Source organism: Lepidochelys kempii, chromosome 2 (genome assembly GCF_965140265.1).
Source record: "Lepidochelys kempii isolate rLepKem1 chromosome 2, rLepKem1.hap2, whole genome shotgun sequence".
NCBI classification, from domain to species: Eukaryota; Metazoa; Chordata; order Testudines; family Cheloniidae; genus Lepidochelys; species Lepidochelys kempii.
Genome location: NC_133257.1, coordinates 250,252,745 through 250,271,397, shown reverse-complemented (window position 1 = coordinate 250,271,397; position 18,653 = coordinate 250,252,745). Strand labels below are relative to the sequence as shown.

The 18,653-nt window shown below is 38.9% G+C and overlaps 1 protein-coding gene across 3 annotated transcripts in view; it reads right to left on the bottom strand.

Moving 5' to 3' along the window:
* Positions 1-689: 689 nt before the first annotated feature.
* Positions 690-18,653, bottom strand: part of PTPRN2 (protein tyrosine phosphatase receptor type N2) — a 1,054,095-nt gene continuing 1,036,131 nt past the window's right edge. For all 3 annotated transcript variants that reach the window (XM_073334545.1, XM_073334547.1, XM_073334546.1), the window contains 2 exons: positions 9,282-9,355; positions 690-2,474 (listed from right to left, as the gene is read on the bottom strand). In XM_073334545.1, coding sequence (XP_073190646.1) covers positions 2,403-2,474; positions 9,282-9,355 — 146 coding nt within the window. In that variant the 3' untranslated portion in view covers positions 690-2,402. The remainder of the gene's footprint in view (positions 2,475-9,281; positions 9,356-18,653) is intronic.

The following is an 18,653-nucleotide window of genomic DNA, read 5'->3' as shown; positions in this document are numbered from 1 at the left end:
CAAACAGAAATTGTAACAGTTTGGAAAAGCATCAAGAAGTGCTTTACAAACCCAGAGGAACTGACGATTGCCACTGTCACTCAGGTTTGCAGTGGGTATGGGGAGAGTGAGCTCGGAAAATATTAATGAATCACAGTGCAAGGATCTTCCCTCTTAAAAACTACCACCCCTTGGGTTGTCAGTCAGTAACAACACAGCATCCCTGCAGCGAGACCATTCCATTTGGCAACACGAGACGGGAGCTAGGATATACCAAGTTTGAATTTTGGTAGGTTGGTTTGGATGTAGCTACCTACATTTTCAGAAAGCCGTGTCACACTGTCTCCACAATAAATCTAATTCAAACACTGGCAGATATTGTTCAAACTGATTTACTCTGCCCTGATCTGCAATTTTGTGTTAGCTAAAGTAATAAAGGAGTCCTGTTAAACCTAAATTATCAAATGAAAAAGGCAATTTTCTCATTCATACCCCATTAGTTTGTTTAGTTATTGCTAGGAAAGCTCTAAAATACTTACGCCATAAAATAAACATGTGGCTTAATATACAGTATGTGTACTTAAGAGGACGATGGCATCTGCAGTAACTGCTCTATGCTGCCAGGGTAATGGGATGCACAAATTAAGCAGTAGCAGCACACACTGAGAAGAGTGTACAAAAACATACATAGAAAAGTAACACGTCTGGCGCTTTTTGAAATAACTCTTTAATCACCAAAAAGAAGAAATCACCAACATCCATACCTACAACACAAAATTGCAACATGTTATTTAATTCCAACAGGTGCCTGTCACCTCTCTTTTAGCAAAACTGCAATGCTATTTTTTAAACAATTCATTGAATAGAGATTTACAAAAGACCCCAAAATTAAAACCATTGATATATTTTGCAATTCTGAAATCAAACTCTTAACCTGGCACAATTATAAGCATACAACACTTTCAAGTAATTTTGAAAAAATATAAACTTGGAAACTACAACCACGTTAGGTAACATTTTCAAAAGCATCTACAGGGCGTAAGTCCCATTTTCAAAAAGGAATTACTCTTAGGAGCCTAAGTCACTTCACTTTTGAAAATGTTACCCATAGTCCCTCATTCGAATAAATCAAAGTGTTTCTATCAGCAGTTTTAATTTCCCCCCAAAAATAAAACAATGAAAAATGTGGGTGTGTTTAAACAAAGTTACATCACTGGATCATTTACAGACATACTTTCGCATCACTTTGCAACAGTAGGTATAAGAATTTAGAGCACAAGAAGCTTAGAAATTCTACCTACATTTCTTCATCCCATAATAATGAATTAAAATGATATGTATCATTTAGAATGGGGAAAGAACAGAAATATTGCAGAGAGCTGCAACCAATGTCTGGATGGAGACAAATTCATACAATGTAGATTGAAAACTTTTGTTTCAGCCAGGAATGCCTGGAATGCATTTGCTGAAATATCCTTTCTGGTCTAAAAAGAATGGTAACAACACTGTTTGGGGGTGGGGGGTGTGGGGGGGAAATAATGCCAAAATATAAAGAAGCTCCCATTCTCCCCAGTAATCCTATAAAATCAAAAATCTGCTTTCATAACAGCTCAGGCCATTCATCCAGCTGCTATCTGGGGCCTACAACTCACTTCTTGAGGTTAGACTATCCCACTTCTTTTCTACCAGGCCAGTGGTACATAAGTAGTGTTGTTGTGCTCTTTATACATTGGGTTCCCATTAATGTGACCGACTTGTTCTCTGCAGTTGTGACAACTGTGCAGGCCTATTTACTTATAGCTCAGATTTTCTCCCATTCATTGCACAAAGCTGAAAAGTAAACAACAGTTAAGAAAACATTCGCTTGCCAAAGCCCAGCATGAAAAGGCGCAGCCTCCTTATGCAAGAGGCCAGACCTGTGTTTACTAACACACACAGCATTGTTTCATGATCTTGCTTGGTATTGTGTAAGAACAATCCTGGTCCTTTTCAGGCCCCCTGCTCTTCTTATTCAGCCTCTGAGAAGTTATAAAATATAACAGAACACTGTGTTTTCTGAGATTATATTGACTGCACTAATTACCCACAATACTGTATATTTGCTATTAAGAACATGAACGTGTGCTTTCAAAATGTGAAATTCAGGGCTCTGAGGGTGTGAAAGGAATTAGATGGATTGTTCTGTCACTTAATCCGAGGCTTCAAGGTATCTTTTTTTAAATTTTAAGAAACAGAAGCAGAATACACATTTTAACTGTTGAACTTTTACTGGCTATAGAAGTTTGTAAGGACCCTATTACTATGTGGATACAATAGAAGATACACAGTTAAGGTCAGGTCACGGTTTCCAAAAACATTCACAGGGACTGAGAATAAGGAAATGAGCGATGGATCCTCAGGGAACCTCAAGGAGATGGAACCGCTCATTGTGGAAGTGACTTGAGTATTGCATTCACTTCCTCTGCAACCGCTGTCAATGCAAACTCAAACTGCTCCTGTAGAGAGAACAAATACACAGTCTGAATAATAAAACAAAGCATTCCAGGAAGGAAGCCTGGCGCACTATTCATTTGTGAAGCATCCTCAAAATATTATTAAAAATATGAATATGCAAGATAAACTGCACTTTTCAATGGAAAGGAACAAAATGTTCTGAGATTACTGGTGCAATATACAACATTTGACAGGATCTTACAACTCACAGTCATCTTAACAGAGAAAAATGCAGATAGCAGAAACCAAGAAGCACTTGTTATTACAGCTGGATATTAGCATACAATGACATACAACTGCATGGTCAGAAAGGTTTGTGAGCAACTGATCACTATCCACTTCCATCTGACAGATGAAACTGGTTAAATATCCATGACTGACGTGTGGGAATGGGTGGGGCACTGGAGACAGGGCTCCTTCGCTTCCTTAACCCAGCATTTCCAGACGATAGCAACTACAGTAAATCTTTCCTCACATTATGCATACTGTAAGAAAACAAGGACTGTAACATTTTGATTTTTCAGCACACAGTGCCTGGAACAAATTACCAAGCATTCTTCAATCACTACCTGTCATTTAAAAACATGGGAGTATCTGTCTGAAAGGAGCTTTTCTTTGTTACTGATTTTACAGTAAACACAACTGCCAAAATTACTAAAATCAGTTCTGTACTGGATTATTTTTGTAGATTTGCCTTCCAAATACTGATGTGACCTGGTCTTGAGAGATTAGATGAAATCACAACCAAAAGTGGGAAGGCTGCAGGCATATACACCTGCCTTATAAAAAGCACACACCTAGCACATTCTAGTCTCAGATAAGGACAGAGAAGTTTCACTTCCTCAAGATTAGTGGGTGTGAAGACACTGGGATACAGTAAGACAGTTTATGAGAGAGAGAGACATTTTAGTATCTATTTTCTAAGCAAACTATTTTGCTAAGAAATTTAGTTTACTAAAATGTTGGAATCTGCATCTACTTTTTTTTTTTTTACATTAAAAATCTTTTTATATTTGACGGTCCAGTCTGTTCACACAAAAAGGAGTCACGAGTTGTGCGGAATGAATAGTGAATCTGCTCAAAGTATTCTAAAGTTTTATTTCACATTTTGCTTATGTTTCAAATAATCTAACGCACCCCAGAGTTTCAAACAGACACTGGAAAGGTTCAAGTAAATACAGTATTTCAAAAAGAAAAGGAGTACTTGTGGCACCTTAGAGACTAACCAATTTATTTGAGCATAATGAAGTGAGCTGTAGCTCACGAAAGCTTATGCTCAAATAAACTGGTTAGTCTCTAAGGTACCACAAATACTCCTTTTCTTTTTGCGAATACAGACTAACACGGCTGTTACTCTGAACCTACAATATTTCAGGTGACATTTCTTGTGGCTGCTCTCAGGATCACTCTTTGAAAGGGAGGACGAACTGGGAACAAAGGGGGAAGGCAGGAGGAGAACTGAAAGAATGTGCAGGCCAGCTGCACTCAGATACCACAGGAATGAGCATGGTTTAAGAACCTGCATAGAACAGAACAGAACTGAACTGGGCCAGAAAACCAGGGTTGTTGGAGAAGGACTGTGACGACCATAGCTCAGATGTGTTCTGCACAATATGGATTGGAACCACCACTGCAAATATCTCCATTCGTTAGGGTAATATCTGTCTCCACAGGTGAGGGAAGTCCCAAATACAGGTATCCTCTAGCCCCCTGGTTTTGACTATGTGACAAGTGCTGCACAGTGGGCTTGAAGTCCACAGACTATACGAGCCAATGCAGCAGAGGCTCATGGCCCCTGAAAATGGACAGCCCCCAAGGTGATTACTGAAGATTGGACTAAGGATATTGTGAAAGTAGAATGAATTATATTGAAATTATAATTCATTAAAGAAATGCTGCTTGAAGAGTTTGTTGAAATATAGTTGTCAGGAAGAGAAACATTAAGGAGTGTGAGACAATGGGTCCTCAAACTAATTAACAGAGCTCCTACTGAGCTAGGAGACTGGTAAACATTAGTATGCAAATAAGATATGTATGTATATTTGTCAGTTTCTGCTTCCTTTTGTCTCCTATGTTAAATTGGCTTTGGCTTATCTGTATAAATAAGTTAGCTTGAGCTTTTGCAGAAGGCTCACATATATCTGGGTGCATTGGCAAAGCGCTTTGCTAATAAACAAAGTGGTCTGACAAATTCAGTGAGTCGTGAATCTGACTTTGACAATATGCAATTGCATTTTGTCTCCCACAATACTCCACCCCACGTGGAAAGCTGGTGGAAGGATTGAAGGCTAGGAGAAGTCACAGCTAATAGAGCTAACTGGAGGATGACCATTCAGGTTCATATCAACTGTCGAGGTTTTCGAATTTGTTTTCATTCCACTCTGGAACTAAAACAAAACCTTTTGAACTTTTTACAAAAATGGAATTGTATCAAAATGTTCATTTTCTCTGATGATGCAAATGTCGAAATGTCTGAGAGACAGAAGCCTGGTGGTCAGGATGTGGGAGACGCAAGGTCAAATCCCTGTTCTCCCTGATTCAAAGCAGAATTTTTCATCCTAGCTCTCTGATTCAGGCATTTGACTGGACTTCCACTTTCCAGGTGCTCTAACTACCAGGCTAAGAACATGAGTATCTCTATCTCTCCCCCCCAAAATGTTTGGGTTTTGACAAAACAACATATTTCAACAAAAATTCATGACACTGAAAATGTTTCAACCGGCTATTTCAGACTCCACCAAGAATACAAGATGACTTGTACTTCATCACTTCAGTGTCAGACTTCTACACCCTCACCCCATATATTGTAGAGCCAATGCCTACATTGACTAGAAAACCCTATCGTGAGATAGCTAAGGACACAGTTCGTGGATAGGAATGGGGTGGGAGGATTAGAATAATTTCTCAGATACATCTGAGATCATGAGTTGTGCAGTCAGCCTGGCAACATCTATAGCCAAACTAGCACACACGTGCAACTTCAGGATTGGATCCTCCAATTTTGTATTAGCTATCAATCAACCCAAGAGAGTGATGGCTTACCATTGCTACGCATGGAAGGATGATGTTCAGATACAGAAGCTACCCCATGACTTGTGGCATAACCGCCAACATATGATTTGTCTACCTGGATTAAAGTAAAATCTGAAGTGCTGGTGGCCACCCAGGAGAAGCAGGAATGGGATGCTAGTGCTGATACAGCACACTGAATTCATACGAGGGCAGCATGAGCAGCAGAAGGCCAAGAGTGGGAAGCAAGAAAGGGCATTCCACCTGGACATGCATTTGTAGGGGCACACGTGAACAAAGCACATAATTGTACCTATTCAGAACAAATTACTTTGCTACTGGAGAACCGAACGTGAAGACCAAGGGCCAGAGATGGAGCTTTGGAGATTACTTCAATAGAGCTACACCAAGTTATACTACCTGAGGATTTGGACCTTAATTACTGAGGCAACTTAACCGACAAGCATACTCCTGAGAATCTAGGGTTAAAATCAACCGTACTGCAGTGAAAGGGATGGTACGAGTGATGCGCAGCACTGTTTCCCCAGCACAGGGCTAGGTCTATCAGGCACAGCGAACTCAAAATGCTATAGCTTCCACAGATGCCCATGGCTAATCTTTAGAGAGCAAAACTACCTAACCTACTTCCCCCACACCTTTAAGCATAACCTCCTACATCTAGATAACATGAACTTTACTCTTAGCAATGTTTAAGGGACTCATTCTGTTAATCTATATTCAGCTGTGCTACAATCAACATGTGTTACAGCTCAATACAAGACTGAATGAGTAGAGCTGAACCTGGATGGGCAAACTTGGGGGTAAAGATCAGAGCTGGAAAGGGATTTTGGTTTTATCTCTAATGCAGGGGCAGTATAAATCCAGTATCTTAGAAAAAGCGTAATACAATTGTGTTTAATTTTGATTCCAAGTAAAAACTGGAAAGAAAACTACTGGTTATGTGTTATATGTGAGACAGCAAAGAGAAAGGAAAAAAGAATTTTCTCATCCCAAAAGAATATACTCATTCATTACTCTTTCATGTCACATGTGACATTTCAACAATATTTTGTGATTCCCCCTGAAAAAACAAAACCACAAAACCTTCATTGTACCCATCAGAAACACAGAATGATCATTTTATATATGTTTATTATATACCGTGTTTTTGAATAAAAGATTGTTTCTTATAGACAATATGTTGCTAACAAATCATTCAATTATTGAAACTGTGGAGCACTGTCTGCTGGAAATGCAATGACATTGCTGAAGTAACTCAGTGCGTATTTGCCTAGGGACATTCTGTAATTGGCATTTCTAACCTGATTTTTAATCCATTGTTTTAAATTACTTCAAGAGCCTGATATTCCTTATTTGTATTCAGCTGGGAAAGCACAAGGGCTTGTTTAAATATAAATAAATAAATCTCTGAGGACAACATAGCACTGGCATGTAACCAGATATTTACGATCTGCAATATGCTAGCTTGAATAAGTGATTTTGGGCAGTTCTGAGAAGATGATAATGGAGGAGGGAGAGACAAGAAAGATGAGCAGTATTTCATATTAGATCAACGCATCAGATTAATTTTATTTATGAAGGTTCTCCAGGTACACATTTTAAGGGGAGAACACCATACTGAAGTGTAACTATCAGTGAGATTTCCATGTGATCAGCTGATCAAGCCCAGAGAAGTTTACATTCTATTTTCCTACTCTGTAGTTTAGGAACTTTTGTTGTTGTTGTTGTTGTTGAGGGTAACATACCCTTCTATATCAATAGAAAGGAACGCCAGAGTAAGGATTCAACAGAAAGACTGACATGTACAGGGGGTGCCCTGACAGTATGTGTCAGGATTTACATTTCCTATAGGAATCAAATACATGATCAGTTAGATTCTGTATGTTATTGCTTTTTCTAAATTTGAAAATTAGAGTAGAAGACGACTTTGTGATACAGTAGAACTTCAGATTTCAGAGTAACAGCCGTGTTAGTCTGTATTCGCAAAAAGAAACTGAGTACTTGTGGCACCTTAGAGACTAACCAATTTATTTGAGCATGAGCTCACGAAAGCTCATGCTCAAATAAATTGGTTAGTCTCTAAGGTGCCACAAGTACTCCTTTTCTTTTTAGAACTTCAGAGTTATTTAAACCAGAGTTACGAACGGACTGGTTGACCACACACACCTCATCTGGAACTGTAAGTATGCAATCAGGGAACAGAAATGGAAAAAAAGCAAATACTGTACAGTACAGAACTGTGTTAAATGTAAACTACTAAAAAAGGGAAAATCTAAAAAAAAGATTTGTCAAGGGAAGGAAACTGTTTCTGTGCTTGTTTCATTTAAATTAAGATAGTTAAAAGCATTTTTCTTCTGCAAAGTTTCAAAGCTTTATTAAGTCAGTGTTCAGTTGTAAACATTTGAAACAACCACTATATTTTGTTCAGAGTTATGAACAACTTCCATTTACGAGGTGTTTGTAACTCTGAGGTTCTACTGTACTTTGCACCTCACTTGCAGATAAAGATTGGACAACTTCAACTACCCAATAAGCATCATTCTGCCTCCACCTGATGAAATGACACAAAAATATCCCTGACAGTTCTCCAACACCAGTTTTCCCAGGTTAGATATGGAACAGAAATGAATGGGATTGGGAGGAATCCATTACTTCCTCAAGAAAAGTTATGAAACAGTGTCTGGTACAGAAAACCATCTGTTCCACAACTACCCAGCAGCAACTTTCACTTCCCATATGTTGAAGGTATTTCCATCAGTACCTACTTAATCGTGGGACCCTGTCATATCATTGCTCTTTGTTGTCCATCTACCCACATTGTAAGCTCCAGACGGGGACCAACAAAACCATGCCATTTTCTGCCCATGTCATGTATAGATATCTATTTAGTTGGTCTCCCCATCGTGAATGAGATTCCTCAATGTCATATACAACACCACACTTTAATTTCATCATTGCAGCTCTTAACAAGCAGCAAGTGAGGATAACGCAAGGTATTTTTCCATCTTTTATCAACATTACTTATAGCAGCAGCGCAGAGATGAATTTCAAGTTTGAGATGCATAACAACATAACAAAACATAACAACACTTTTCTTTGTAAATTGATGACTCTGTTGCACATTGTTCCCATTAAACAACTAAATGATATTTTATTGCACTTCACCAGAAGATACAAACATAGCCTACCATGCAATAGGTATATAAAAGAACAGACAGCAAGCGTTTAAAGAGGAAGCACAGGGTTTCAACCATCATGTGTGAAAAACACATTATTTCAGAAACAGGCCTGTGTACTGTTACTCCCCTTTAAAAGGGCTTGATTTCCTCCTGAACCATTTCCTATAAGCTGAAACTTTTTCAGCATAAAAACTGAATGCAGCAGTTATGGTCTTAAGTGATTTGGAACCTTTGGTTTACATATCGCATGATACTGAACTGCAAATACTCTAAGAAAATAATCTGCCCTTGAAGATTAGAGCAAGAACTTTTTTTTAGCATGCATTTTCTTTAATAGACTATAGATTGCTGTCTTGACTGTCTTTCATATATGTTAATCAAGATAGATGTGGAAGATGTTACAAGAAAAGAGCAGTAAACATCAAAGAAAGTAGCCTAGATAAATCTTCAGCATAAATAAGCCACAGTTGGTAGGGAACCAGCGTAATCAGCTAGCGACTTGTGTAAAATTAGGTCATGCCCTTTCTCTTCTGTCATGAAAATAACTACAGTGAAATACCTTTAATGTATTTAAAATCCCAGTGGATGTATTGACAGTACCTTTGTCTGGACCATGCCTGGTCTCTGGTCCCTCAAGTGCTCCAGGGTAGCAGCAATATCAATCTCTTTAGCACCTGTAACAAACCACAAACTGGGATGAGTTCAGAGCAAAAGATAATACATGCTGAATCTGTCAATCTCCTGCTATCGGGTTCCCTTTAGGCGAACAGTCCAATTGAAAATTATTACATCCATCCCTCAGCAGACTAGGCAGACAGCTGCAATTTTTGTGTTCATAAAGGAAAAAAAAAATAAGAGGAAAAGGCAGTTTTGATTAGCATTAATTCAAGAAAACCCGGAGAAAAACAAATTCTTAAGAGATGCCCAGACAGATACTTCCCAACAGCAGAACATATTTATTAGAAACTACAGGCCCATCCTGGCAATGCTTATTGCTGTAAGTTGCCCCATTGCCGGCGCAGGGGATATGCATGGTTTAAGCTCTAAGCATTTACCATTATCAGTTCTATCACATTTTAAAAAGGTCTCAAAGCCAACTGCAGTCAGGTTTATGCTAATATAAACAGCACGAACATCCTCTTTAAGAGAGACACTCGCACAGTTCCCCTCAATAGCACCCTTTCAGGAAAATTCACACTCAAAACACTCAAGAAAGGCAATTTAAAACAAACAGTTTAATTTTGTTTTAATGTGGGGAAAATACCAAGAAAATCTTTAAAAACAAATCACCAAAGCTAAGAAAATATATCACTTTGTAACGTCTTCCTGAAAATGAGCATTTCCGTATCTGTATCAGAAATAGACCTTTATTTATACAATGGGCATAGCAAGGACAGCTCAAAGGTTGCCACCTGGGATCTCTACATATTACATGGGACTTTACATGAGATATTTGATGATAAAGTAGGAAGATATTTAAGACAAAAATAAAGATCTCCTCAAAAACCCAAAAGAAAAGAAAGACACTTCACAAAAGTGTAATAAATAAAATAAAATAATAAAATAATAAAATCACATCTCAACCACAGCTGATGCAGCTAGAATTTCCATGGAAAGCATCAATTTAGGTGAGGATTGCACCACAGAAAACGACAAACAACTGTTGCCCTTGTCTGCAGAACAGGAGCACCTTTTTAACAATCTGAGTATTTAATTTTAATGGGAACAGTGTAACTTAATCTACACCCACACAGTGAAGGAGGGATTTTCAAAGTTTCACCTTTAGCTACAGTGGGGGAAGAGTTAGGCTGATGCTGTACTTTTTTCAAAATCCCACCTATAATTTTTATAAAGGATGGCAGCCTCCATGCCTAGGCATTAAGATTAAAATGTCAAGGTAACCCAAGGGGGGGAAAAGGTTTGCGCAGGAACCCAATGATACTGTTCAATGTTCAGGCAGACTTCCATACCCCCTTTTATGAAAATGTCAATGTCAGGCAAAAGTTGATTTTACAATACACATTTTTCAAACCTCTTGAGAATCAACATTCAAAAAAAACTTAAAAGTGCATTAAATAAGCCACTGAGCTCCTTCCTTTCTATTGTACAGATTATGGTGCTGAACAGGGTGCTAATACACGATCATCAACAGGACTACAGCCCTGCTAGTGTGCACGATGTCTGGTCATAAGGTCCTGATTCAGCAAAGCAGTTAAGCACCTGAGTAGTACCACTGGACTAGCGATTTTAAAGTTAAGCTCGTGTTTAAGTGTTTTGCTGAATCTGAGCATAAGTGCTTGGAAGATCTGACTTCGTTTGGCGTTCAGCATATCAATCATTACGAATCATAGACTATGTTAGCTGATGGAAGAGGGAAGATAATGAAGGTAGATCAGACAGGGTACCCACTTGCATTCCCCAATACATTACTACCTGCTCAAGCTACCCTTACAGGCATAGGAGAAAAGAGAAAATGTTTTGCAGCTCTTGAAAAAAAATAAAAATAAAAAACCAAAACCCCACCATGACTGGGAAATGCTCAGAGACTATGGTAATGGGGCCTACATAAATGCCCCAAGAGACTAATCAACTGAACATAGTGCTGCAAAATTGGGCTGCTGCTTTGAAAGAAAATGCGTGGAACAAGAAAATTCGGAGCAGAAGATGAGATCTATGGCAAGAGGTAACCCTGGTAGTTTCTCTCTACATGAGCAAACCTCCTCCCTCCCAAACACTATCACACCTTTCACATCTATTCCCTCATTGTACCAAACGCAAAATAAACATATCTCACTATTCCTCTAATGAAACGCAGTGTGATAAGGGCTTTTTCTATTCTAAATATGCCAGATTGGTAGCATATTACATAAGCTCCACTATATTGTGTGGTTTCAGAGTACCAGCCATGTTAGTCTGTATTCACAAAAAGAAAAGGAGGACTTGTGACACCTTAGAGACTAACGAATTTATCTGAGCATAAGCTTTCGTGAGCTACAGCTCACTTCATATTGTGTGTTGGTCTATGGAATAGCTTAAGTCACAATTCTAGACTAAGGAGGAGATTTTCAAAGGCATAAACACCCAACTCACATTCAGAATCAAGGGGAGTTGGATGTCTAACTTCCTTGTGTCTATTTGACTATGTCTTCCTAATTGCTTTAGTGGCACACATGGCATAAATTCATGGTCTTCATCACTTTGAGGTTTTCCATTTCCACCTGGAAGTGCAGAACAGTGACATAATAGACCGCATTTTTCATCCTGGAGCACACAAAAGCACTTTATATACAGCATCACTGCTATGCAGACATCCCTGGGAAAGGAGGCATTGTAGTTGGAGAAAGGGAAATCTTATCTAGGGACACTAGGTCAAAATCCATACACAGTGTGCTGCCATGGAAACCTTCACATCCACACAGAGCTGAAAAGACTGCTCATTTTTATAGTTCTCATCTGAACGGCTCACACACAAGGTACAGGTAACTCAATTTATCTATAGTGGAAAAAGGAAGAGCTGAGTCAGCCCTATCAGGACTTGAACCTATGACTCCAAGGACACCTAAATATTGCAAATGTTTTGCTTAGGCCATTAACCCATCCCCTCTACCAACAGATAAAAATACCAGTATGCTGTCTGTGGAAACAATGTATATTGTATAGGAAAGGGTAAAAAGTACTGGCTCAAATCCAGCCACAGATAACTGGAAAGGAGAAAGCAGAATATGTCAATAAGGTAAGGTTTTGTGCCTGCTTGTCTAAAACACATATCCCTCTGTCATATAATGCCATTGGCTTCAGGAAATAAAGTTAAAAGGGCAATGTCTAAACTGGATAAAGAATTGACTTTTCTCCTATGATTACATTTTATCTCATAACCACGGTCTTCCATGAAATAAATATGGTCCCTGCTTGCCATAGGGTGCCTTTTAATAAGAGATTTCTGTGTTTGTTTTAAATGTATCTAAGAGCAAAATTTACTGTGAGATTGAGTAGCTGCTGTCGTAGTAGCAGCAGTAATCTGAGAGGTGAATTTGTAAGCATTTTTACAGAATACACCTTAGCTTCTGTCATCCCTATTTACACTGAGCAGTACCTGACTCTCACTGAACTCAGCAGGACCACACATCATACACCAATACTCAATAGCAGTAAAGTGGGCAGAATCCGGCATTTGGTAATTTTTAAAAGGTCAAAGCATTTACAGTGAGCGGTTAAACAACCCACATCAAAAAATGTTAGCAGCCTAAACAGAGAGAAAACATGAAAAGACGCAAGTTGAATTATATTTTGCCCCAAGGAGAGAAACAGTTTCTGAAGTTTTGGGTCAACCCTCCTCCTCCACCTCCTGCTCCTCCCCTGGGCAGCAATGTAGGAATTGGCACTAAGGAGCTGGCGCTCCTGATTAGCAGCCTCCAAAGGGTTAAATGTTTGGCCTGCAGAAAGTCACATCAGTAGACTATCCAGTAATACAATAAATAACAGACATGAGTTAATCAAGATCCACTGCAATAGGCTGTCTGAGGGTCGCACTGGCAACTCCCAGTATCTAAACAAACAGGATATTAATATTACTCATACGACTAATGCCCAGAGGCCCCAGTCAGTACTGGGGTCCCAGTGTGTCAGGCACTATACAAGCTCCTAAAATGCAAGCCCTGATAACAGCAGCATTTCTTTAGAGGGAAGTTTGTAAACAACTAAAACATGACTTTATTTATTACACAATATCCTCACACGTGCTTACACTGAAGGCAAGGGCAAAAGCCCTATAATGGGTTCAGGATCTTCACTGAGCTAACCATCTGTGTTACACTAAGGAGGACATTCATGCTGGGAACCACTTTCAGATATATCAGCAAATGCTCTAGAAAAAGACAAAAATTGGGTAAACTATACGTGAATTTATTCACAAAGAACATTAAAGGGTGGGTTGGGGTATTAGTTAGGGACTCATGAAAGCTGGGTTCAACTCCTGGCTCAGAGATTTCCTGTGTGACCTTGGGTAAATCATTTACTCTACCCTGTGGCCTCACTTCATCATCTGTAAAAAGGAATACTACTTCTCTCTCACACAGGGGTATAGTGAGGATAAAATCCAGAGCTGCTTTTAGGGGTGGACAATCAAAGTGATGGACCTGGATGCCAACTTTCAGTGGGCACCATGCCAGGGGTGGGGTATGGAAACATCTTCCACCTTGGCTGGCAAAATACCTAGGGTTGTTTCTGATAAAATCCATTCATGGTTGAGAGGTGCTCAGTTAGTACAATGATGAGGGCAAGATAATCTATATTACTGTTTAAATAGTTGTGACATAGGGGTGTGAGGTTACAAACATGGGATTATTGGGACTTCCATTGTATCCTTAAGGAGGAGGAGATGAGCTGTGTGAAAATAAGCTCTCATCCAAATAGAAAAAAATGGAATACTAAAGGAAATATGGAAAATGACCTGCCATATGCACTTCTTTTTGTGCCACATAGGTGTTCAATTTCATCCCTGTGAGCTATTCCCTCTCTAATGTATCTTTTTATATTTACTAAATAATAAAGTTTTTGTATTAGTTCTTGAAGGGCAAAGGGTCTTGTTAGGTCAGATTAAAACCTGTTTTATTAAGATCTCCAAGGAAACAGTCCCGAAGAGCCCCTAGGTCAGTTCTTTTCAATGATATTGATAGAAGCCGAAAGAGGTCCAATTAATACTTGTAAGACGCTGCTGATTGGCAGCCTTTTAGCTTCAGTCATGTACTTTGCTGTATTTGCAGTCTGTCAGGCATGCCATGAAAGAATCATTTAGGAGTAGCGTGTTTTAATCTTATGAAATAGTGAAAAATAGTATACGCGAAAAAACTCTTAAGGACAGAGGTATGACACCAATGAAAGTCAGATGTCTGATCACAGTGTGTGTATATATACTGGGAGAATATTGCCAGGTCACTGATCATTAGTGTCGATGGCACCCCAGCCATAACTCCAACTCCATCTATGATTCTCATTGGACAAAGGCTAAAAGACACCATTGCCAGCCATAAAAGACTCTGCAGGGAGGAAGTGAGATCTCTTCTTTCTTCCTTATCTTGTTTTGTCTCAAATGCAAGTGAAATAAAATACACTTGTAAACAATGTTTGGAGTACAAACATTTTTTTAAACTGAAGGTGATGGATAGAAACTGTAAATATTTAAGCAATTCTCATTTGCTGTAACTGCTAGAGGTGTGTTACTGGCTGCGAGGGTCACTTAATGTCATGACATAAAAAACAGAGAGAAGCCTCAGCAAAGAGTTAGTGAAGCTGCAACACTTTTGAGGAGGAACTCCCTGACCCCTACAACCATTTTTAAGGTTAATGCAGGAGATCATAGATACAAACTGGAGTTTTCAGTGAAAGACAGTTATTCCACTCTTTTGCAGAAAGTGGATTCCAGTGTGTGTATTTGGGGATGGGAATAAGAATAAATAGGTTAAATCTAAAGGCTTGTCTCCACTTTTTGTGGATCGATGCTGCAGCGATTGATTCACCGGGGATTGATTTAGCGGGTCTAGCGAAGACCCACGAAATCGACCACTGATCGCTCTCCCATCCACTCTGGTACTCCACAGGAACGAGAAGAGTAAGGGGAGTCAATGGGAGAGTGTCTCCTAACGACATAGTCTAGTGCGGTCCCCGTTAAGTAGATCTAAGCTCTGTCAACTTGAGTTACGCTACTAATGTAACTCAAATTGAGTAGTTTAGATCGACTTTCCTCCATAGTGTAGACCTGCCCTAAGGCTCATAGTCACTTTTTCAACCCAGACAGAAATACATTTTACTCTAACCCTATTAGAAACTTTCCACCCCAGTCAATATATACACAAGATTTTTTTTTAAAAAATCCACTATCAATCTCTGTTTTTCACAATTAACAGGAAAAGTATGCATGTACACAGTGAAAAGAACATTAAATCACAATAATGAAAAAAGAGAAAATATTTCAAAATTTTAATAAGACATATTACTATGCCATATAATAATACTATATACACACAACTTTTATTAATATTAGATAATATTGTATATTGAATTTATCATGCATTCTGAAGGAAAATTATTGAAGTTATCAAGTTTCAGAATAACAGCTGTGTTAGTCCATATCAGCAAAAAGAACAGGAGTTCTTGTGTCACCTTACAGACTAACACATTTATTTGAGCACAGCCCACGAAAGCTTATGCTCAAGTAAATTTGTTAGTCTCTAAGGTGCCACAAGTACTCCTGTTCTTTTTGAAGTTATCAAGTACAGGTCAGCTTGTACATCCCATGTATAATTGTCTGGGGTAGATGGAATCTACAACCAGCCAGCGCAACCTAAATTACTACATTTTCAACAGTCTTGTAGGGCTTGAGATTCTGTACTGGCATGTCAATTTTAAGCCAATATCCTTTGTCACTGCAGAAGAATAAGTAGCTGCAGACATAAAATTTGTGTAAATTTTTCGTTGACTAATAGAGCAAATTCTGCCCTACACGGTCTATTGACAGCACGAAAATGCAGAAACCAATCATCCCGAATTGGACTAAAGGGGTGCTGATTTCTACTAAGCTGTCATAAATATAAGGGGAAGGGTAACGACCTTTCTGTATACAGTGCTATAAAATTCCTCCTGGCCAGAGGCAACATCCTGTTACCTGTAAAGGGTTAAGAAGCTCAGCTAACCTGGCTGGCACCTGACCCAAAGGACCAATAAAGGGACAAGATACTTTCAAATCTTGGGGGCTGGTGAGGCTTTTGTTGTGCTCTTTGTTTATGTGGTGGTTCTCTCTTGGACTGAGAGAGGTCAGACAGAAATCCATCTTCTCCAACCTATCCTAATCCAAGTCTCCAATATTGCAAACAGTATAGGTAAACCAGGCAAGGCGGATTAGTTTATCTTTTGTTTTATGTGAATTTTCCCTGTGTTAAGAGGGAGGTTTATTCCTGTTTTCTGTAACTTTAAGGTTTTGCCCAGAGGGGGATCCTCTGTGTTTTGAATCTGAATACCCTGTAAAATATTTTCCATCCTGATTTTACAGAGATGATTTTTACCTTTTTTTTTTTTTTTTTTTTAAATAAAATCCTTCTTTTAAGAACCTGACTGATTTTTCCATTGTTCCAAGATCCAGGGGTTTGGATCTTTGATGATTTTGTAACAAATTGGTTAGGATATTATTCTCAAGCCTCCCCAGGAAAGAGGGTGTAGGGTTTGGGGGAATATTTTGGGGGAAGTAGTCTCCAAGTGGTCTCTTTCCCTGTTCTTTGTTTAAAACGCTTGGTGGTGGCAGCATACTGTTCAAGGCCAAAACACAGTTTGTACCTTGGAGAAGTTTTTAATGTAAGCTGGTAAGAATAAGCTTTCATGCGGGTCCCCACATCTGTACCCTAGAGTTCAGAGTGGGGAAGGAACCCTGACATAAGCCAAGGGAATTCTACTCTTAGCAGGACTGGATTTATTTTAACATTTAGATTCCCACTCAGTGGAAGTTGATGGTCCTCTGCTTTTTACAAGATTCCATCCTAGCTATTGTACTTGAAAAGAGGATGCAGGTAATAGAGGATTACTTTTAAAACCCATAATGACACCTGTATGATTAATGTTATGGTCACACTAACAGGCACTGCTACATATAACCCTTTCAAACTAACATATGAGCATCAACTATGACCACTGTAGCATTCCATACACACATGCCCATATACATGCAATACAAAGGGATACTGGCTTTGGCAACTCTAAGTCAAATTTATACAGGGGATTCTATGACCCCCACCTTAGCTCTTCCACAATGTCACAATTCCGGACAATCCACCGTTTCCAGCACCTGTGCCAGAAGCTGTAGGCTAGTCACCTGGAAGACAATTGTTGAATCAAGTGCAGTTTTGAAAATGCCACTCAGTGCTGTGTTTAATGGTTTGCTCCAAAGAAATCTGCTCCTTCTTGAATCCCCATATGGGAGTGTGCACATGTATGTTACATAGACTGGTGTTGAGATCCAGCTGGCCCATATGGGTCTTTCAAATTGCAAGATCTATATTTATTTTACTCTAGTTTTCTATTGCGAGTACATTAGCTAGCGGTAGAGCATTCATTAGATACTACACAGAATGAACTGAGGAAAATATGCAACAATTCTGGACAAGTCTTTAATGAAAGGTAGCCTTCTATAAGAGTCACAATGGGATTGGTTTAAGATTGCGCAGAAATTATACTTTAGTGTCATAACCTACATTGCAACTTTAAGGGACGGAGACTTCCATCTGGTCAATTAAACACTTCTCTTGAAATCCATCTATGGATTGACTGCATAAGATTAACTGTAAAAATGTAGTTCTTCACTCTGTATTTACCTCGTTTTCTAAATGTTTGCCCAGCTGCTTATTGAACTGATAGCACACCATTGTATGGCTGGCTTTTTCAGTTTGTTTCATATTCTAACCTATCCTTTGTGTGAAGAAATGCCGTCCAAATTCCTTATGTGCTTGTCTCCTCCTCAGCTCCAGTCAATGACCTCTTGTTTTCAAATTAGTTACTATCTCAAGCTGCTTACTGACATCAATACATTCCTTTCATGATCTTCCAAAGCTCTATGGGGACCCCCTTAGTTTTTCTTTTCCCAAGATATAGTCCATGTCTGATCAATCTTTCTTCACGATTCATGTGCCTCACATCCTTAATAAATAGGATTGCTCTCTACCATACTTTCAGTCCCAATACCGTCCTACAGAGCAACCTCTGTGAACATATACTCCAAAGTATTTAAAAAGAAAAAAAAATCACATCAATAACTTGTTTGCCTTTTGTTTATAACCTCTATGCATCATAAGGGAAACTATCAGCACGATCAGTCCTCAGAATATGCTATGGGAAATATAAACCAGCATCACTTTCCCAGTGAGCTCTCACTCATTTTTCAGTAGAAGCTTGCTGGAATGATCAAGTTTTTCATAGGTTTTTGTTTTAATT